Source organism: Papio anubis, chromosome 3 (assembly GCF_008728515.1).
Source record: "Papio anubis isolate 15944 chromosome 3, Panubis1.0, whole genome shotgun sequence".
NCBI classification, from domain to species: domain Eukaryota; kingdom Metazoa; phylum Chordata; class Mammalia; order Primates; family Cercopithecidae; genus Papio; species Papio anubis.
The window spans coordinates 79148658-79172013 of NC_044978.1; the positions used below are offsets into that span (position 1 = coordinate 79148658).

The following is a 23356-nucleotide window of genomic DNA, read 5'->3' on the forward strand; positions in this document are numbered from 1 at the left end:
GGCTGAAATTGCATAATCTCATGAGCCTGTGCTATTTCTACATCTCATGTAAATAAATCTAGCCAACTTATTTTACCATTGAAAATAATGGCCAAAACCGCAATTACCTTTGCACCAACCTAATACATTCATAAACTAGCTCACCCAGGCAAATTGTTTGCATTTTAACAGTTGTCCTTTATAAGCAATGTTTTAACCCAAAGGAAGGAATATAGGGATGGAATTTTAGGCATCAGGCTGATCCTTTCCTAATGACTTGACATAAATTCACAACTATTTTAAGGTTTTCCATGTTCTTGATAGGAAACCCTTCAGATTCTTAGACTCAAGAGTTTGAAACTATACTACCACATGTCTGGAGGATAATGAGTAGCCATCCTTGTTAAAAGTGAGATTAGCAAGTATTGGAGATGTGATAAAACAGATTAGCACCTAATTGAAGCTTTTAAGAATAATTGGAAAGAGAAAGATTTGGCTAAAAAACAAAAAAAAATTGTGCACTTTGTGTTGAGAAATCAACTCTTAAAGTTTCTCTAGGCACATGATCTTTGTAATCCATCACCGAATTGAGAGAAACATTCCTCCTGGGACTCATGTAAGGGTTCTACCAGCTAAATAGAAAGATTAAGGATCTTTTGTATGTACTTGAAGTAAAGTACCTTGTATCTGTCATCTGCTATATTATTTTTTTCCAGAGTGCAACCACTGTGAGAATAAAAAGAAGAAAAGTTTTCTTTCTACATGTCAGGTGCCAACACCCATGATGGAGATCTTATACAGATAAAACAGGGTCTCTCAACTTCAGCACTAATGACATTCCGGGCTGGATAATTCTTTATCCTGGGGCTGTTCTGCACAGTGTGAGATGTTTTGCAGCATCCCAGGCCTTTCCCCACTAGATGCCTTTATCGTCTCCACCCTCCTACCTCATCCGCTTGTGACAACCAAAAATGTTTCCAGACACTGCCAATTGCTCTCTCAGGAAAAAACTGCCCCCCACCTGAGAACTACTGGGGTACCTTACAAATAGCAAGAAATAATCATGCAAATAATCTATCTTCATAAAATGGTGATCTGATTTAATAAACTCAGATATTTTCAAAATTACATTCATATCTTCACTTTCTCATTTTGGGGCTTCTGAATATCAATGTGTGAACTTACTCAATAATATACTACCACATATGTAAATTAAATAAATGCCTATATTTGGCAGACACACATTTGAATTGTAATATAATTTTCATTTATCTATACATTAAGAATTCAATATATTATATTTGTCAGCCTGTACAAAAACAGCTCAAACACTGCAGGTAATGGTATTTTACCTCTTGCCTTGACCCATTCAGAAAAACTCTTTGCAAAAGTTGTCTTTCTAAATCCACCCAATAGATTGTTTTCTCTTTATAATGAAAATCCATGATCACTGAGACACCAGCATCCACCACCAATGGCTCATAATTGGTTCCTTCCGTGTCAATCCTAAAGATACTATTTCCGTGGGAGAAAATTAAGAAGGGTGCAGGACCTGGGTGGGAAGAAAGAGACCAAACTGTATACTTTCAATATTTTATCTCATTTAAACAAAATACTTCCCAAGGACAACCAACACAAGCAGAAATAATTTTTAATTACTGATTTTCTGTTTAAAATAAAGTCTATTGTATAGATAATAAAGAGTTCCTATAGATATTCACATTTCATTTTGTAAATTGTCTTCTCTACAAACTGATTATAAGACATGAACATTGGTAAATTATGAAAAATGAACTATCTGAAGAGGAAGACACTTTTTACTCTTTATCCATAAAATACCTTTTTACGTTCAAAAAGAAACCACCCACCATATACTATTGTGGAAAGGATCTATATAAGTGTAAAATTTAATTATGTAAATTAGAACTAAAATTACAGATATTATCATTTTGGAAATAGACTCCTTGGGTCTTACCTACGACCAGAGACTTCAGCATAATGACCTAGAAGATGATAGTGAAAACTAAAAGATCTTATATGGAAGCAGGAAAAATTGAAACGTTGTTTCAATTTCAAAATCCTATAAAGGTTCTGAAATTTTTTGACCCTGTTAGCTTTGCCACATAAATACAGGATGTCCAGATAAATTTGAATTCCATATATATTGCATGGGACATACACTAAAAATTTGTTCTCTGTTTACCTGAAATTCAAATTTAACTAGGCACTTTTCATTTTTATTTGCTAAATCTGGGTGACAAACCTCACTGGATTTCTTGGTGCCTGTAGGACCTTGTTTGGTACCCTAATCCTGTACCTGGGGTCCTCTCCTGTTCTAGGTGATGGCCACCTACCAACTCTGATGCCCCAGTATTCAATATCTACTTGGGAACCTGATCCCTTCTTGGGAAACCTCACCACTAATTACTGACAGACACCACACACAGCTTGCCTTTGATGCTCTGGATGACACCAGAGGATGAAATTCGTTTCATCAAGTCAGGTTAGTTTCCTTGGTCTCTCTCTCTTGACCAAGTGTGAGGAGGCTTGGGCCACTCTGCCTTTAGAAAATGACAGAATCACTGGGGTGAATGGGGAACAGAGGGGAATTCTAACATATTATTGCTTTTGTGCTGGGCTTTCTCCATTCTGTTTTATCATTAAAAGTAATGACTTAATATGACTTAATAAATGTGTTTATTGTAAGCATTGAACAAAATGATGGGTTAACATCCTTTTACTCAGGGACTATGTTCTAGAGTCAGAAAATACTAATTCCACTTTGGAGAGTAAATTGAATTAAAGCTACAAGAGGGTTGGTGCTTCCTGGATGGCTGAATAGGAACAGCTCAGGTCTACAGCTCCCAGCAAGATTGACGCAGAAGACAGGTGATTTCTGCATTTCCAACTGAAGTACCTGGTTCATCTCACTGGGACTGGTTGGACAGTGGATGCAGCCTACAGAGGGTGAGCAGAAGCAGGGCAGGGCGTCGCCTCACCCAGGAAGTGCAAGCAGGCAGGAGATTTCATTTTCCTAGACAAGGGAAGTCGTGAGTGACTGTACCCAGAAGAACCGTGCACTCTTGTCCACATACTGTGGTTTTCCCATGGTCTTTGCAACCAGCAGGCCAGGAGATTGCCTCCCCTGCCTGGCTCAGCAGGTCTCATAGACACGAAGCCTTGCTAACTGCTAGCACAGCAGTCTGAGATCAACCTTGGATGTTAAAGCTTGGCGGGGGGGAGGGACACTGCCATTGCTGAGGCTTGAGTAGGTAGTTCTATGCTCACAGTGTAAACAAAGAAGCAGGGAAGCTCGAACTGGGCAGAGCCCACCGCAGCTCAACAAGGCCTACTGCCTCTCTAGATTCCACCTCTGGAGGCAGGGCATATCTGAACAAAAGGCAGCAGACAGCTTCTACAGACTTAAACATCCCTGCCTAACAACTCTGAAGAGAGCAGTGGTTTTCCCAGAACAGCATTTGAGATCCATTAACGGACATACTGCCTCCTCAAGTGGGTCCCTGAGCCTGTGTAGACTGACTGGGAGACACCTCCCAGTAGGGGCCAACAAACACCTCATACAGGCGGGTGTCCCTCTGGGACAAAGCTTCCTGAGGAAGAATCAGGCAGCAATATTTGCTCTTCTGCAGCCTCCTGGTGATACCCAGGCAAACAAGGTCTGGAGTGGACCTCCAGCAAACTCCATCAGACCTGTAGCTGAGGGGCCTGTCTGTCAGAAGGAAAATTAACAAACAGAAAGGAATAGCATCAACATCAACAGAAAGGACATCCACATCAAAACCCCATCCATAGGTTACCAACATCAAAGACCAAAGGTAGATAAAACCACTAAGATGGGGAAAAACCAGAGCAGAAAGGCTAAAAACTCCAAAAACCAGAATACCTCTTCTTTTCCAAAGGAACACAATTCCTTGCCAGCAAAGGAACAAAACTGGACAGAGAATGAGTCTGATGAGTTGACAGGAGTAGGCTTCAGAAGATTAGTAATAACAAACTTCTCCAAGCTAAAGGAGCATGGTCTAACCCATTGCAAGGAAGCTAAAAACCTTGAAAAACGGTTAGGCAAATGGCTAACTAGAATAACCAGCATAGAGAAGAGCTTAAATGACCTGATGGAGCTGAAAACCACAGCACAAGAACTTTGTGATACATGCACAAGCTTCAACAGTCAATTCAATTGAGTGGAAGAAAGGATGTCAGTGATTGAGGATCAAATTAATGAAATAAAGCAAGAAGACAAGATTAGAGAAAAAAGAGTGAAAAGAAACAAACAAAACCTCCAAGAAATATGGAACTATGTGAAAAGATCAAATCTACATTTGATTGTTGTACCTGAAAGTGACAGGGAGAATGGAACCAAGTTAGAAAACACTCTTCAGGATATCATCCAGGAGAATATCTCCAACCTAGCAAGACAGGCCAACTTTCAAATTCAGGAAATACAGAGAATACCCCAAAGATACTCCTCGAGAAGAGCAACCCCAAATTATCAGATTCACCAAGGTTGAAATGAAGGAAAAAATGTTAAGGGCAGCCAGAAAGAAAGGTCAAGTTACCCACAAAGGGAAGCCCGTCAGACTAACAGCGGATCTCTCTGCAGAAACCCTAGAAGCCAGAAGAGAGTGGGTGCCAATATTCAACATTCTTGAAGAAAAGAATTTTCAACCCAAAATTTCATATGCAGCCAACTAAGCTTCATAAGCGAAGGAGAAATAAAATCCTTTACAGACAAGCAAATGCTGAGAGACTTTGTCACCACCAGGCCTGCCTTACAAGAGCTCCTGAAGGAAGCACTAAACATGGAAAGGAAGAACTGGTACCAGTCACTGCAAAAACATGTCAAATGGTAAAGACCATCAATGCTAGGAAGAAACTGCAACAATTAATGGGCGAAGAACCAGCTAACATCACAATGACAGGATCAAATTCACACATAACAATATTAACCTTAAATGTAAATGGACTAAATGCCCCAATTAAAATACACAGACTGGCAAATTGGATAAAGAGTCAAGACCCATCAGTGTGCTGTATTTGGGAGATCCATCTCATGTGCAAAGTCACACATAGGCTCAAAATAAAGGGATGGAGGAAGATCTACCAAGCAAATGGGAAGAAAGAAACAAAAAAAAATCTGGGTTTGCAATCCTGATCTCTGATAAAACAGACTTGAAGCCAACAAAGATCAAAAGAGACAAAGAAAAGAAGCCCATTACATAATGGTAAAGGGATCAATGCAACAAGAAGAGCTAACTATCCTAATTGTATATACACCCAATACAGGAGCACCCAGATTCATAAAGCAAGTTCTTAGAGACCTACAAAGAGACTTAGACTCCCACACAAAAAAAGTGGGAGACAGTAACACCCCACTGTCATTATTAGACATAGCAACGAGAAAGAAAATTAACAAGGATATTCAGAACTTGAACTCAGCTCTGGACCAAGCAGACCTAATAGACATCTACAGAACTCTCCACCCCAAATCAACAGAATACACATTCTTCTCAGCACCACATCACACTTATTTTAAAATTGACCACATAATTGGAAGTAAAACACTTCTCAGCAAATGCAGAAGAATGGAAATCATAACAAACAGTCTCTCAGACCACAGTCCAATCAAATTAGAACTCAGGATGAAGAAACTCACTCAAAATCCCACAACTACATGGAAACTGAACAACCTTCTCCTGAATGACTACCGGGTAAATAACAAAATTAAGGGAGAAATAAATGAGTTTTTTGAAACCAATGAGAACAAAGACACAATGTACCAGAATCTCTGAGACACAGCTAAAGCAGTGTTTATACAGAAGTTTATACACTAAATGCCCACAAGAGAAAGCAAGAAAGATCTAAAATCGACACCCTAACATCACAATTAAAAGAGCTAGCGAAGCAAGAGCAAACAAATTCAAAAGTTAGCAGAAAACAAGAAATAACTAAGATCAGAGCAGAACTGAAGGAGATAGAGACACAAAAAACTCTTCAAAAAGTAATGAATCCAGGAAATGGTTTTTTTGAAAAGATTAACAAAATAGATAGACTGCTAGCCAGACTGATAAAGAAGAAAAGAGAGAAGAATCAAATAGACACAATAAAAAATGATAAAGGGGATATCACCACCGATTCCACAGAAATACAAACTACCATTAGAGAATACTATAAACACCTCTATGCAAATAAAATAGAAAATCTGGAAGAAATGGATAAATTCCTGGACACATACCCCCTCCCAAGACTAAACCAGGAAGAAGTTGAATCTCTGAATAGGCCAATAACAGGTTCTGAAATTGAGGCAATAATTAATAGCCTACCAACCAAAAAGAGTCCAGGACCAGACAGATTCACAACCAAATTCTACCGGAGGTACAAAGAGGAGCTGGTACCATTCCTTCTGAAACTACTCCAATCAATAGAAAAAGAGAGAATCCTCCCTAACACATTTTATGAGGCCAGCATCATCCTGATACCAAAACCTGGCAGAGACACAACAAAAAAAGAGAACTTTAGGCCAATATCCCTGATGAACATCGATGCAAAAATCCTCAATAAAATACTGGCAAACCAGATCCAGCAGCACATCAAAAAGCTTATCCACCATGATCGAGTTGGCTTCATCCCTGAGATGCAAGACTGATTCAACATACAAAAATCAATAAACATAATCCATCACATAAACAGAACCAACGACAAAAACCACATGATTAGCTCAATAGATGCAGAAAAGGCCTTTGACAAAATTCAACACCCTTTGCTAAAAACTCTCAATAAACTAGGTATTGATAGACCATATCTCAAAATAATAAAAGTTACTTATGAGAAACCTGCAGTCAATATCATAATGAATGGGCAAAAACAGGAAGCATTCCCTTTGAAAACTGGAACAAGACAAGGATGCCCTCTCTCACCACTCCTATTCAACATAGTATTGGAAGTTCTGACCAGGGCAATCAGGCAAGAGGAAGAAATAAAGGGTATTCAATTAGGAAAAATGGACGTCAAATTGTCTGTGTTTGCAGATGACATGACTGTATATTTAGAAAACCCCATCATCTCAGCCCAAATTCTCTTTAAGCTGACAAGCAACTTCAGCAAACTCTCAGGATAAAAAATCAATGTGCAAAAATCACAAGCATTCCTATTCCCCAATAATAGACAAACAGAGAGCCAAATCATGAGTGAACTCCCATTCACAATTACTACAAAGAGTATAAAATACCTAGGAATCCAACTTAGAAAGGATGCGAAGGACCTTTTCAAGGAGAACTACAAATCACTGCTCAAGGAAATAAAAGAGGACACAAACAAATGGAAGAACATTTTATGCTCATGGGTAGGAAAAATCAATATCATGAAAAAGGCCATACTGCCCAAAGTAATTTATAAATTCAATGCTATCCCCATCAAGCTACCAACGACTTTCTTCACAGAATTGGAAAAAACTACTTTAAAGTTCATATGTAACCAAAAAAGAGCCCGCATTGCCAAGGCAATCCTAATCCAAAAGAACAAAACTGGAGGCATCACGCCGCCTGACTTCAAACTATACTACAAGGCTACAGTAACCAAAACAGCATGGTACTGGTACCAAAACAAATATATAGACCCATGGAACAGAACAGAGGCCTCAGAAATAACACCGCACATCTACAACCATCTGATCTTTGACAAGCCTGACAAAAATGAGCATAGGGAAAGAATTTCCTATTTAATAAATGGTACTGGGAAAACTGGCTAGCCATATGTAGAAAGCTGAAAGTGGATACCTTCCTTACACCTTACACAAAAATTTAAGATGGATTAAAGACTTAAATGTAAGACCTAAAACCATAAAAACCCTAGAAGAAAACCTAGGCAATACCATTCAATACATAGGCATGGGCGAAGACTCCATGTCTAAAACACAAAAAGCAATGGCAACAAAAGCCAAAATTGACAAATGGGATCTAATTAAACTAAAGAGCTTCTGCACAGCAAAAGAAACTATCATCAGAGTGAACAGGCAACCTACAGAATGGGAGAAAATTTTTGCAATGTACCCATCTGACAAAGGGCTAATATCTAGAATATACAAAGAACTTAAATTTACAAGATAAAAACAAACAACCCCAACAAAAAGTGGGCAAAGGATATGAACAGACACTTGTCAAAAGAAGACATTTATGCAGCCAAAAGACACATGAAAAAATGCTCGTCATCAGAGAAATGCAAATCAAAACCACAGTGAGATACCATCTTATGCCAGTTAGAATGGCAATCATTAAAAAGTCAGGAAACAACAGATGCTGGAGAGGATGTGGAGAAATAGGAACGCTTTTACACTGTTGGTGGGAGTGTAAATTAGTTCAACCACTGTGGGAGACAGTGTGGCAATTCCTCAAGGATCTAGAACTAGAAATACCATTTGACCCAGCAATCCTATTACTGGATATGTACACAAAGGATTATAAATCATACTACTATACAGACACATGCACATGTATGTTTATTGTGGCACTATTCACAATAGCAAAGACTTGGAACCAACCCAAATGTCTATCAATAATAGACTGGAAAAAGAAAATATGGCACATATACACCATGGAATACTATCCAGTCATAAAAAAGGATGAGTTCATGTCCTTTGCAGGGACATAGTTGAAGCTGGAAACCATCATTCTCAGCAAACTATCACAAGGACAGAAAACCAAACACTGCATGTTCTCACTCATAAGTGGGAATTGAATAATGAGAACACATGGACACAGGGAGGGGAATATCACACACTGGGGCCTGTTGGGAGGTGGGGGGCTGGGGGAGGGATAGCGTTGGGAGAAATACCTAATGTAAATGACGAGTTGATGGGTGCAGCAAACCAACATGGTGCATGTATTCCTATGTAACAAACCTGCATGTTGTGCTCATGTACTCTAGAACTTAAAATATTTTTTAAAAAAAGAAAAAAGAAAGAAACAAACGCTACAAGAGGCTGGGAGAACTGTAAGATCATGAGAGTTTGAAATAGGTGCCAACATAAATGTCTAAGAGAATTCACTCAAATTATTCTTCCCAGATCTTTGCTACAATACAAGCCCCACTATAAAGACACGTAGTGAGGGGCCATGCCCCTCAGTTGTAGAATCATGTAGGCATCTTGGGAGAAAGGGAAAGGGCCTGGTTTGCAGTCCTGGCCCCACCAGCTTCGCTTCTCTGGACATCTCACAGGATCTCCCCTGCCTGTATCGGAGGATTACTATGGGAAAAAAATGAAATTATAGATGTGAAAGTATTTTATTAATTGTGAAGGACTACATGTATATCATTTGCCATTGCTTTTTGCCACAACCAAGTTTTCACTACATAAGTTGTACAACTGCTTGGATTTGAACCCAGAGACTGGAACATTGGTATAACTTGTGTCTAATACAGCAATTCACCATGGAGAAAATGAAGACACTAGGAAGAGAACCTTAAACTCATAGCTATTAGTTTGTGGGGCATAGATTACCACGGACGTCTAGATTTATTTCTAAGAGTTCTCTGCTATGTGTATCATGTATCATGTGTCATGCATGCTCTATAGTCTATGCTGAATAAATGTATCCAACACATATTGTTAATTTCCTAATGCATTGACATATTGGTAAGATCAATAAAATATTTTATTTATTTAAAAATATTACTAAATGGGAGGTTTTCATGTAAAAAAAAAGAGAAAGAAAAGGCTCTTTAAACATTTTAATATTCCTTACCACATAACACAGTAGAATCCTCTGTACATAATAGGCACTCAAACTTTTTGAATAAATCAATAAACTAATGAAGAAATAATTGTGTTCTGTTTATTTGAGCTTTCACTAATAGGAACAAAGCCATAGAAACAGATATATCAAATTAATAAAAGATGGGTCTAGTCAGTGGTACTTTTTCTACTAACAGCAATAATAAAAACAAATTTTACATACTGACCTCATTTATCCTCAACATAACACTAGGAGCCAATAAGTCAGAGGGAAAAGAGAAATCTCAAGAATTTTTAAATTCATAAAACACAAATTATAGCACTAAATTCTGTAACTTTTCAAAAAAATAGAGTAATTATAAAACTACAAAATCAAAGTATAAATAATTAATACATTTTATCTTCAGATTCTGCCCATCTAAGGGCTAATCATAGCATACAGTTCCTAGCAACTAGGAAGACTTTTGACATTTTCAAATTGTTTCCCAAAATTGTTTGTTCAAAAGAATCACCCAGGGTGCCTCTCTGTGAGTGTGTGAGTGAATGTTTGTATTTTTTGCAGATTCCTACTCTTGAGATTCCAGTTAATCCAGCAGGGCCGGGCTGAGGGGTATGCTTTTTTTTTTCTTTTTAACAGGCACTCCAGGTGCTTCTCAGGTCTTGGTGAACCCGGAAAACATGGATCTAATTAAGAGGAAATTCAATGACGTTTCCCAAAGTCCCACCACTAGTAGGTAGTAGACTTGGAATTAGAATCCAGGTACTGCACTCGCAATCTAGTACACTTCCAACTCTACCCTGCCTTGGTCTGGGTTGTCACTTGTCAAGATATTACAATCTTCATTTTCTTTGTGTAACCAATTGTAATTCCATTCCCTCAAAGCACCATTTGTTTTTCCTACACTGTCAACACCATGTTATGTAAACCAGGGTCCAGGCTATATTTGTAAGAATGTAATAAAATATAATTTTAAAGAAAATAAAACACTTTGAGAATTAGGCTTTGTGAATAATAATTACAGATGCAAAAGTATTTGGTTAATTGTGGAGGACTACATGTATATCATTTGCCATTATTCTGTTCTACCAATGGAAATGATAAATATGGTAATGTTTTTTCAGACCTGTCAAGGACTCTGTAAACACTGGTGTGTGGTACAGTCTGTGGATTTGAACATCAGCAAGGTGTGTGTGTTTGAACAGCTAAAGCTTTCCCATGTCAAAACTTACAACATTTGTTTTGGGGGGAAGTACATAGAAAATGAAATATCATTTCTAGGGAACACAAACCTTAAGGCAGCAAACAGGTCACAGCAAATCAATTAGAACCTCTGACTTCTCAACCTAGGGATTAGTAGGGGTTCTTCAGGAATTAGAAAGGAGTTCAGAGTGTTTGGAGCATATTGAAGATGTTCATCAGTGACTACAAAAAACTATGACTACATAGCACAGAGGTCAGTGATGAAAAGCAGGCTTTGCTTGAAGTAGGAGGCAGAAACAGAACATTTCATAACATGTGCCCATTCATCCTCTGTGAGTCTGAGGGAGTGCCCCACACAGGTAAATGAGAAGAGACATTACTTGTCTTCTGCAGGCCTTGGGGGCAAACACTCATGAGAGCTAGTTAACACATAAATGATAACCATAACCAGATTAACAAGAAATCCTAGCTGTCTCTCAGGTCAACACTGCCACCTGCCCTCACCACCACAGGTTTCTTGCCCTAAATCTAGAGACAGACTGAAAGTTCACAAGATGCAGAGAGCGCAAAGGGAGCTTCTGGACCTCAAAAACTTCAGTGACACCATGAGAAAAGAATGTGGCTCTAAACCAATGGACCTACATAAGGAAGGCTGAGGCCTCCTCACACTGCTCCCACAGAAATCCTCTGAGAAGAGTCATTTATTACCACTCCCCAGGGGCTGACTTAAATGACAGCTTGGGTTTTATGAAGTACAGAACGTTTTATTCACTCTGAAAGACTATCTCATCTCCTCTTCAGTTATGCTACTTAAAAGAGCACTGTATTAGTCCGTTTTCACACTGCTATAAAGAAATACCCAAGACTGGGTAACTTACAAAAGAAAGAGGCTTAATTGACTGACAGTTCCACACAGCTGGTGAGGCCTCAGGAAACTTAAAATCATGGCAGAAGGCAAAGTGGAAGCAAGGAACTTCTTCACATGGTGGCAGCAGAGAGGAGAGAGCGAAGCAGGGAAGCCCCTTATAAAACCATCAGATATCGTGAGAACTCACTCACTATCACGAGAACGCCATTGGGGAAACTGCCTCCATGATCCAATTGCTTCCCACCAGGTCTCTCCCTCAACACCTGGGGATTACAATTCAAGATGGAATTTGGGTGAGGACACAGAGCCAAACCATATCAAGCACAAATGTACTTTTCACAGCTTTCTTCTCAGTTTATTCATCTATGTCAATATTCAGGTCAAGTGAGAGAGAGAAGCCAGATGATTTAAAAATAATACACCCAGAAGGAAGAGCCAGGCAATTCGAATTTAAGTCTTAATTCCATTTAAAAAAATGCTCTGGAACTCATTTTACTTCCCCAAAATTGTGAAAGAAGATTGCCTAGAGTAGTGATAGAAATAAGTCATCTAGAGCAGAAAATAGCCCCTCCTACCCCCAACCACATTTACATGTAAACTGAAGAGGCTTACTTCCCAGGTCCTCAGGATATTAATTGAGACTAGCAAGTTCACTGCAACGTGAAACTTGTTTTGTTTTGTTTTGTTTTCAACAGGACTTCTCAGTCTTTAATATGCTATTCCACACTCTAACACTCTAAGAGGGTCGGTGGTGAATTTCATCAGAATAATTATAGTCAACATATTGTGTGTTATCTCTGGCATAGCATGTTGAATGCATTATTTCATTTAATCGGAGAACACTAGGAGGTAAATGCTCTCAACATCTCTATTTTACAGAAGAAGAAAGGAAAGTTTCAAGCAGTTTACTTGTCACAAGTCACAAGGCCAGTAAATAGTGGGGTATGGGTACAAAGCTATGCCTTTCTCATCACAGATCCTAGCTTTTAAAGACCAAGCTATACTGCTTATCTGAATGTACTAGAAATTGTTCAGTGTATTTTAGTTCACTTGTGTCAAGGAACCCACTCCAGGAGACACTGTTCTAGGCATATTCACCATAAGGCTGGATTTCCTACATCCATCTTCCAGAAATTAATTATAAAGCAGGTCCCTTTAAATAGATTCCTATAATTACATCACTGAATAATTTTATACCTACTTCTATAATATATTGCATTTGTAAACAAAAAATAAAATTCTAAGACTCCCAACCAACTGAATAGACCCATCCTCTTAACCAAGGCATTTCAAAGTTAACCTGAAAAACTAGTTCAGGCCATGATGGGAAGTGAGGGTTGGACATGCCTTATTACACCCTCCTCCCTTTGGAATTTAGACACAGCTGACCAGCATTAACATTAAAAGAAAGATCTTAAGATCTTCAAGACAGACTTTTTGTAGCAATAAGACAACCAAATTCCAGCCTGACTCTAGTATAGCATCACATGACAAACAGCAGACCCTGAAAGAAATAAAAATATTTTATCCCAAAATATATTTCTTTGACATGTTTTGAAATGGCCCTGCAAAGCTGTCTCTTGTTGAGAAAAATCTACATTCTGCAGATAATCCCCATTCATTTCTAGGTCTTTCCCCTGATGCATGAGAGAATTAAGTAAGAGTCTGGCACCTTTTTAGATCTTATAAGAGCTCTGAAGCCTGCTACCTGGAGGCTTCATCTGAAATATAAAACCTTGGTCTCCACAACCCCTTATCTTAACCCAGACATTCCTTCCTACTGATTCCAGGTCCTTAGATGATAAGTCTTTTAATTAATTGCCAATCAGAAAATCTTTGAAAAATTTTCTGTGACCTGGAACCTACCCCTACCCTATCCTACTCTTTGAGTTGTCCCGCCTTTCCTGATCAAACCAATGTACACTTTGCATGTATTGATTGAGGTTTATTATTTTGCTTATAGATGTCTAATTGGTCAAACACCCTTTGTTGAAAAGGACTGGACTTCCACCATTAAATTGCTTTAACATCTTTGTTAAATATTAAATGAGTGTACTTGTGTGAGATAGTTTCTGAACTTTCTCTTCTGTTCTATTAATTTATGTGTCTATCTCTTATCCAATACTACAGCTCATTATAACTTTTAAAACTCATAATAATTCAGTTTTGCAGAATAGTGAACCATTATAATGTTCCTATGCTGTAGGTAATCCTTCATCTTAAGTAAGAATGTTTAAACACCCCTCAGCTTTTCAACACAAATTATGCTCAATTTTATTTAAAGTCTACCATTACTAGACTAAAATGAATTTACCAACATTAAAGCATTAGAAAAGTTTTTCCAAATGTTTCTCACACACACACACACACACACAGAGAGAGAGAGAGAGAGAGAGAGAGCAAAATTCAGAAATCACTATCCTGATCTGTCTACTGAGTTTTGCATCCACTTTCGGACATGTCTCTGGTGGACATCTCCAGCTGGGAATGTCCCACAGACCCAAAAGTCCCTCTGCATGTTAAAAACTGAGATTACATAACACCTTCTGATGAGTTTGCATTTACTGAAAAACTTGAATTTGATAAAAAATCAGTTTAAAGATCAATATGTTTTGATATTTGGTTTTTGACAGCTTTTTTAAACAAAAGAAAATTTTCACAATTATATCTATATCAAATGAAATAAATGCATCATTGGCTGTATTTACAAAATCACAAAATTTACTTTTTAATTACATCCCTCAATTATTCACCAATTTTGTTGAATTAGACCAGCAAATTTCTATCTTTCTAGATTTTAAATAGTAAATGAAAACTAACCAGAAGTTATTGCATTTTATGTTTTTAACAAGTAGATTTAAAAAGACAAAAACTCTGTATTTGGAAGATTTTTAAAAATAGCTTAGAAAGCCATTTGTAAACGTTTTAAAAGTGCAGACACAAGAATTGTTAATAGGTGACATATTGGCATTGATTCAACAATAAAATCACATAACAATGCAAACATCTCCAACATCTATCTTCAAACTACTCTCTTCCTACACAAATTTCTTATAATTAGTGGTCACTTTCTCACTTGTTAAAATGTCACCTATAACTTGGATAAAGTTTTGTTGTTTTAGTTATTTTTTGGGTAGCATACTACTGACATCTATCTGTAATCACAAAAATAAAAAATTTTTAAAAAGCCAAACATTTTTAAACACTTGTCCTTTTCTTTTTCTTCTTTTAAAGATGGCATCTCACTCTGTTGCCCACGCTGGAGTGTAGTAGCACAATCATAGCTCACTGCAGCCTTGAACTCCTGGGCTCAAGACATCCTCCTGCCTCAGCCTTCCGAAAAGCCAAGACTACAATCACATACCACCATGCCCGGCTAAGTTTTTAAGTTATTTGTAGAGATAGGGTCTCCTATGTTGCCTAGGCTGGTCACAAACTCTGGCCTCAAGCAGTCCTCCTGCTTGTGACATTTGACATTTTGTGACATGTAACATTTGACTATTCTATTAAGTGTTTTGCTTCAAGATACTTTGTGGAAAGTATATAAGACAAATATTTTTATGATTACTCCCCATCCAATACAAAGTATTATAAAGAGACCAGTTAGTCTTGTTTTATAGAAATAACTACATGAATGACGTTCCATAATGCTTGATGCAATTCCAGTTTCAACTTCGCCACACCGTCTTGCTGTGAAGGCTGTGGTGTTCTCTGTGATCTCACCAAGAATGCTTTTTGGTTGATTTTCTAGTAAATGCAGTGGATGTACCACTGCTGAATACACTTATACTATTTTTTTCATAGAACATTTTTTGATATATAAAAAAGTCATTTCTGACTTCTGAGAACTTTCACTGAGAAAATTTCTTTTCTGTTGCATTTTCTCCCTTACTCTCTCATATAAAAGAATTATAGTTCTCTGAGTATTTCATTGTTGAGGTAATTATGATAGTGGCTAAGATTACTGGCACTGGAGACAGAGTACTCATGTTGACTCATTATTAGTTCCAATACTATTGGCAGTGTGGCCTTCAGCACATGACTTAACCTCTCCGTGTCTTGGTTTCTTCATCTGCAAAAATAAAATGGGAATAATAATAATACTTATTAAAAAGAATAAGTAAAGTAATTCATGTAAAGTGCTTAGAGTCTTGACTGACACATAGTGAATTCTCAGTGAATGTTGGCTATTACTTTCTAGGAAATAACCAAACACTGTGATATATTAGAAACACCTTTACTCTCATTCAACAGTATAATTGCTTAGTACTTAATTCATCACATTTTCATTGATTCTTTCTGTACAGTTTTCAGCAGTATTTATTTACAGAGGAACACATTTTAATTTGTTGTTATGTGGTTTTTCATGTATTATTGTAGCAATATTTTACCACCACAGGAAGCAGGAAGAACAAGTGTTTCAACAATAATATCAGGCTTTTCCTCTTTTGCCGTAATATAAGAAACCTCAAGGGAGGCTTCTGACTTTTTTCATTAAGCTTAGTAAATAGAGTCGTCTTAACTATCATAACTTTGAACGCAACTGTAAAAATTATAAAAAATCATTTTCAGATTCTGGATACCCATTTTGAAATATCTTGCCTGTCCTGATGGCTTCATGTTACCATTAGCTAACATCTTCCCAGGTACACTTCACAATTTTTATGAGGTTCGTTGCTAATAATAACAATTGTAAATTCATTTATCAGCCTGTCTTCTTGTTAATTTCTCTTTTTAACTTCTTTTTGGTCAGATCTATGGAGATTTATATTGCTTTCAGCTCTTATGCAGCCAACAAAAAGCTCATCCTAGGAATAAGAGAGGTGTCAAGGCTGCCCTTTCCTCATTATTCTCTTGGGTTTGCAATATTAGTGTTGTCTACAATTGTTAGTTTCTTTGTAGGAAGGCATCTGAGCCACTTGTTGAATTTTGTAGGAGTTCGTTTTGATAAAACCAAATAAGAGGATCCATAAGTCGTCAGGTAAACTGCTGACTGAGTTCTGGAGCCCCATTGCCCTGTCAGGGAACACCATGTATGTGGATGAGTGATGTCTCCACTGTCAGCCCAAGCACCTAGCGTCCAATAAACACTTGCTGACTTGATTTGAGTTAATTCATGGATGTAATTTACATAAAAGGAAATTTCATTAATTCAATCCTACTTTCAAATTGCTTTCAACATAGAGAACTAGATATATTAAGAAAGTTTTCCTAAACCAACTTGAAACTATTAATTTTTTCTGGTAGAAAGAACTAATAAAATCATTACATCGATGGACTTTCAACAATCAGTCTCGGGAGGTGTCATGTGCATTGTAAATCTGGCAGAATAAGAGTCTAGGGTCCTGAGCTATATTCTCATAGGACCTGAGAAGCTACTTCATCTGTCTGGATCTCAGCCGCTCATCCATAATAAGAAGCAGTTGGGCCAAATGATCTTGAAGGTCCATTGTAATTTGACATTTATCAATTTAATTCACATTCTGTATGCACTATAGAATTCAATAACTTTCTTGTTTGTGGCACTTTGGCAAGGAGGCTTAAACTTGTGGTAAATTCCTACATAAATATTATTCATCTTAACCTCTACTTTCTGTAAGTCGTTTCCTTTTCTGTTTCTTGGAACTTCAAATATGAAATCAATAATGTATCATAGGCCAGGCGCAGTGGCTCACACCTATAATCACAGCACTTTGGGAGGCCAAGGTGGGTGGATCTCTTGGGCCCAGGAGTTCAAGACCAGCCTGGGCAATATGGCGAAATCCTGTCTCTACTAAAAATACAGAAATTAGTTGGGTGTGCTGGCGTGCACCTGTAGTTCCAGCTACTCAGGAAGTTGATCACCTGAGCTCAGGAAATCAAGGCTGCAGTGTGCCTTGATTGTGCCATTGCCCGCCAGCCTGGGTGACAAGAGTGAGACTCTGTTTCAAAAAAGTAATAATAATAATTTTAAAATGTGTCATCATGAGTCCTACTAAATGAAGCAAAACAATAACTTAAAACGAATAACTTCCCCCTAAGTGATACTAAACACTCAATATTCTGCAGGAATTCTAAAAGTTAATCTACTGATTAAATCTATAAAATTTTATTGGAGGTACAAAATTTGCTGTAAGTCTCATTTATGCTGAACACAATTATCTTCTCTCTTTTTCAATCAGCTTTAAATTTAGTTTCTCAAATTGCAAGGATAAACACATAAGTATTTGCCTATAGATACTACATCCTGAGTGTTCTAGACAAACATAAAAATGAGGTAAAATTAAGAAGCGTTGGCATATTGATATTTCCTGAGTCCAATTTCATTGTTCTCATTAATCCTACCCTGATCATTAAGTTCTGGGCCCTACCTATATACATATATACCTATAGGTACAGCTATATAAATATACAGAAAAATATTTTATATAATTTTCTTGAAGACATATGTAACAAATAGCAAGATTAACTATTTAAAAAATAATTAGTGGGGAATTTGTGTCATATATTAGGATAATAAAAAGGATAATTTTTTTTAAATCACAAAGAGCCTGCTGGTTAAGATGATTTTTAGGACTTAGCTCATCCCAGGAAACCAACTTTAGACTTCTCTAAGCATTGCTGAAAATTTGAAGAAACAGGTATTAGAAAAATTATAGAAGGCAAAGATGTTTCTAATATGTCTCATTTATGGTTTTTGGTAGAGAGTAATAGCCAATATTTGCTGATAACTCACTATGTGTCAGCTAAGATTCTAAGCACTTTACATGAATTAATCCATTTAGCACTCATATCAATCTAAGAGGTAGGTATTTACAGCTTGTATCAGCTCCAGAATTAGACCCTATCAATTTCAAAAGCTGAGGCCTAACATGATATGCCAGACATAGGGCATTGACCAAAAATGAGAGAACTTCTTCATGCAAAGTATGGGAACAAGCACTAGAACCATCTGCCCAAAACTGCTCCATTTTTGCCTGTGTGACAAGATCAACCCACTGTATAAAGAACCAACCAGAATTCACTCTGCTTAAAATGTATCCTTTGTTTCAAAATGGCACTGCATCTCTTGGAAGTAATAAATCCAGTAACTTCATGTGTCAACATAACTCAGGTTAATGAGGATGTCATGCACTATGTGCTTCTATTAGCTCCTGTCTCAGAAGACAACATGTCAGTATTGAAAGACAGTCACTTATCCTCTTGTAGGTGTCCATGATTAGGTGCTTTTTAATGGATTGAAATCCTAGATGATCATTTTTCTTCAAATACCTCAGTTTTTCCCACTTACATGAAATCTTTGCCACGATTCATTAGAATAACCAGGAGAGATAAAAGTTCCAGTAGGTTTTTCAAATTTGTCTTCCAAAAAATAATAAGCCTTTTGATCCACTTAAGGCATTGAACATTCTATACAATGTTGCTTGAATCTAAAAGATGTAGTGGGTAAATTAACATTAATGACAATAACCTTTGCAATTTCCCTGCACACCAAGGAGAGGTTAATTTCCTGTGTGTTGAAAATCTTACAGCAAACAGAATAATTATGCGCTTCAGAGGAAGAGAGAAAAACACCAGACGACCCTTGGTAGCTTCAACCCTTTGGCATGTTTTTAAACCTCGTAAGGGAAGTACTGGGCTGGTAGTGCAGAGGATTGGTGTCAACCAGCATGTATTATGACAAAAAATGTTGTTTGACTAATCTGCCTTTGACCTGTTTATACAAGAATGGTATATATGAAAAAGAAAGATCCTTTTTCAAGCTTTTAAAATTTTAACCAAAAAAGTGTTGGAATGAATAAAATAAAACACTGTTTGTCAACTGATACACGATGTGCTGAAGAACAAGGCAGCTGCCATGATGCTGTTGTGACTACCTGTATCCTAGCAACCACCTACCCACAGAAAGAACAACCTCATGGATGTAATCCCCTTACTACACACAAAGCTGGTCCATAGAACTCTGGAAAGCTAGTCTGAATGGAGGAAGGAGGCAGTGCTTTTCTCTGAAAGGACTCTTACATCACTGGGAAGAAGCTTTGCAAATAAATCAGGGCCTACCATGAATCACTGTCACAGCAGTTGGCTGGCTCTCAAATACCTTCACACACACATACAAATTCCAGTGTACTGAATGTCCTGGGAAATACTTGGGAAACCCAGACACTGAGAGGCATTAGTATTTTTGGCCAACTTGGGAGAATCAGAAAATCAAGTCAGAATGAAAAACAAAAAAACAAAAAAAAAAACAGATGCTCACACCAATTCAGATTCCAGACTTAGCAAGGAGGTCAACAGGTGATGAGAGTAGGAGTCTCTGCCTTGTATTTGGCTAAAACAACTGAAGTTTCTATACATTTGCTAATTCCCAGAATTGAGAAGAAAGCTCTGGAAGATACTGTTAAGAAATAGAACATCTCCTAAAGAAACACATATTGACAAGCATTATTGAGCCCCAGCAAACACGACAGCTGGAAAGGGCCTGGGATGGCCGTGTGCACGGCCACCTCAGTGGTAATAAAGAATCTCTACAAAGTGAATCTATGTTCTTAGTTCACCTAATATCTAGGCAATACTTCCTTCATGGTGAAAAATATTAGCATTCTGGAGGACAGTACTGGCCTGTAGGCAAGAAGTAAATAGACAGTGGGGACAATTACATTCCAATGGTCAGGATCTCTGTTGTTGCTGTTGTTGTTTCTGGTTCTTTCTTAAAGTTAATTCTAATTCTAACATGAGAACCTATAACATAACAAGACTAACATTTTGTTTACTAGCTCTAGGATGGCCCAAATTTGGAGTAATAATTAAACTAAGCACTAAACTGCTTCCTGGAATTTAAAATTTCTTGAAAAAGATTTAGGAATCCTTTAAAAGAACATGATTTCTTTCTTTAAAACTGACCTAGACCTTTCTGAGAGATTCCAGGGCCTGCCTCTCTCATCCTCACCCCATCAAGTACTCTCCTCTGTTCTCCTCGACCTCTGGCCACAACAATCAGAGAAAGTGATTTCCGTCTTAAAAACTGACCATTTTGAGAACGGTCTCCAATGCAGTCATTTCCAGCTATTGAGGATAGTTATTGAGTCTTTAATTGTTTTGTTCACAATAAGTTAATAAGTTTATAAAAACTACTTCTGTACAATAATTGCTAAAATAGCTTAGATCAGGCAATTTACATTGGAAAGTTGCTAGGTTCTCCTAGTTTCCTCTATTGTAATCAAAGTGAGGAAAAGTTTAAGGACCTCGAATGGATTTTAGAAGACTTATTTTCCAGGTAAGAAATCTTTGTTACCTTTCATCTGAGGTTCAATGTTTGACTTTTTAACTCTGTGTGGATTAAAAAACAACTTATAAATTGATCTATATGAATTTGTTAAATGAAACCTACACGTCAATGGTAAAAATAAAAGACATTGTACTGATTCACAAGCCAAACTATTTGATGCTCCCAATAGCAGACCACTGACTGACTAGGGAATATTCTGAGCATACTTCTCTATTCACAGATATGTATACTTTACACTTGACCTGACCAATCAATAACTACTAAATAAGGACACATTTCTTTTTTATAGCCAAATTTTTTGGACCGTGCCACCACAAGCAAATGGCTGGAAATTAGCCTCGTTTAAAATCTTCCCACCCTAGACCTTTCTGAGAGATTCTGGGGCCTGCCTCTCTTATCCTCACCCCATCGAGAGCTCTCCTCTGATCTCCTTGATCTCTGGCCACACCAATGTGAGGCCACAGTGCTCCTGGAAGTAGGTCCCCCCACCTGTCACTGATGTACCATGTCACCTGAGCACAAGTGAGATCAATCTCTAACTTTTAACGAAGTCCTCTTTAAGGATTGTGGATAATGGAGGAGGACAACCTATAGTATAACTCACAATTGCTGGCCATGACCAGACCTGTTAAAGTCTCTTTTCAAGTCGGTGCCCTGCCTTACTTATGACTTGTGTTCACCAAGCCAAAGTAAGGGCACTCCCCAGACCCGAAGTGCTGTAGTCCCTTCCCAGGCTCAGAATACAGGACACAGAGAGATACAGACAGAGGGAGACATGAAAGAGAGAGAGAGAGGGAGAGGCAGAGAGAGAGAGAGAAGCATGCATTCCATTCCTAATACCTGGAACTGCCTACGAGAACTTTCACTTCTGTCTCAAAATTAACATTTCCCATTGTAGAAGGAAAAGGAAAATGATTACTTTGAAACCAGGAGCCAGAAATTCTCAAATGAGTACACAACTGTTTTTGTTTAGCAAAACACATTGGTGCACTATTTAATAGTTTTTAAAAGTTATTTTCTTTTAAAAAGGCAGGTCTAGGATATGATCAGAAAAGCAAACTTGGAGGAAGAAGAAGTCTAAAATGTTCTGCAGAAGGATATGGATGGTCTGAAGTAGATTAGGGAGGCCCAGGAAAGGGGCCAAGGTGCAGGTCGGTATCACTGAGGGAGAAAGAGGATTTGGCTCATGTGGTAGAAGACTAAGGCCCAGGAAAAAGAGATGTCCGGCAAGTCCCTTCCACAGATGACATTGTGTCACTTTTAGGAACAGGAATGAAAAATGTTTTGCTTTGCTGTCGGAAGTGCTGGGATGTAAGCAGCCCCCGCCCCTGCCCCTGCCCCAAGCCCCGCAACAGCAAACCTTCAGGTAAAGTCTGTCCCCTCACAGCTCATAACAACTTTGTTTCCTCATTCTTTCAAGAAGTAAGTGAGACAGGGTGGTGGCTGGTGGGAGGTGGTGAAGGGCGGGAAAGGGACAGTACATGAGGGCAGCGAGACCCACAGTAGATGAATCATTCAGTAGGAGGCCCAGAAGGGACACAGAGCCTTGCCTTCCTCATCACAGTCCCCACCTCCAGCATCTTCCAAGACAGAAGAGAGAGACACTAGGTTTCCCGGAACATAGGATGGAGGTGCAGGCCACTTTAATTTTAATAGATGCTGAGCCCAGCAAGCCATAGGACTTGGCATTTCTCAGACTCCAGGCCCCGCTCAGGAACATCATCTAGCCTTCTGCTCCTTCTGGAAGAATCTCAGCACAACCACATGCATTTCTGCTTCACCATTATACACTCTGAGAAAAGTGATTTGCTATGAATAACCCACCTTTACTTGAAATTAAAAAAAAACAACAACAACAACAAAAAAACCTAGTAATCAAGAGAAAAGAACAGAGCTTATAGTGAAGAAAAGGTAAATGTTTATTCTACCATTTCACTTCTTTTCTCAAACTGTCTTCCAAGGAGGGTGTATATCACATAGAGGCTATGTAAGATGGTTTGCTATTGTGTGGAAAGAAAATATTAGATATATTATTTGTTGTGTAATGTTCATTATATACACATGTTCATGTGTACAGTGTATATATTACATATATGTAATTGATAAATAAATGTGTTTATTAGAAGCATATGCTTACATTCAAATTATTTTACTGATGGAACAGAGTCTGGAGACTACTGATTTAATAAACCAACTGAGACCAGGCGTGGTAGCTCATGCCTGTAATCCCAGCACTTTGGGAGGCCAAGGCGGGTGGATCACTTGAGGTCAGGAGTTCGAGACCAGCCTGGC

General features: G+C 38.0%; 1 protein-coding gene across 1 annotated transcript in view; it reads right to left on the reverse strand.

Moving 5' to 3' along the window:
• The window catches only part of EGF (epidermal growth factor), a 100036-nt gene that overhangs the window by 71388 nt on the left and 5292 nt on the right, over window positions 1–23356 (reverse strand). Inside the window, 1 exon segment of the mRNA XM_003899090.4 lies at window positions 1332–1531. Within this exon segment, the coding sequence (XP_003899139.3) occupies window positions 1332–1531 (200 nt within the window).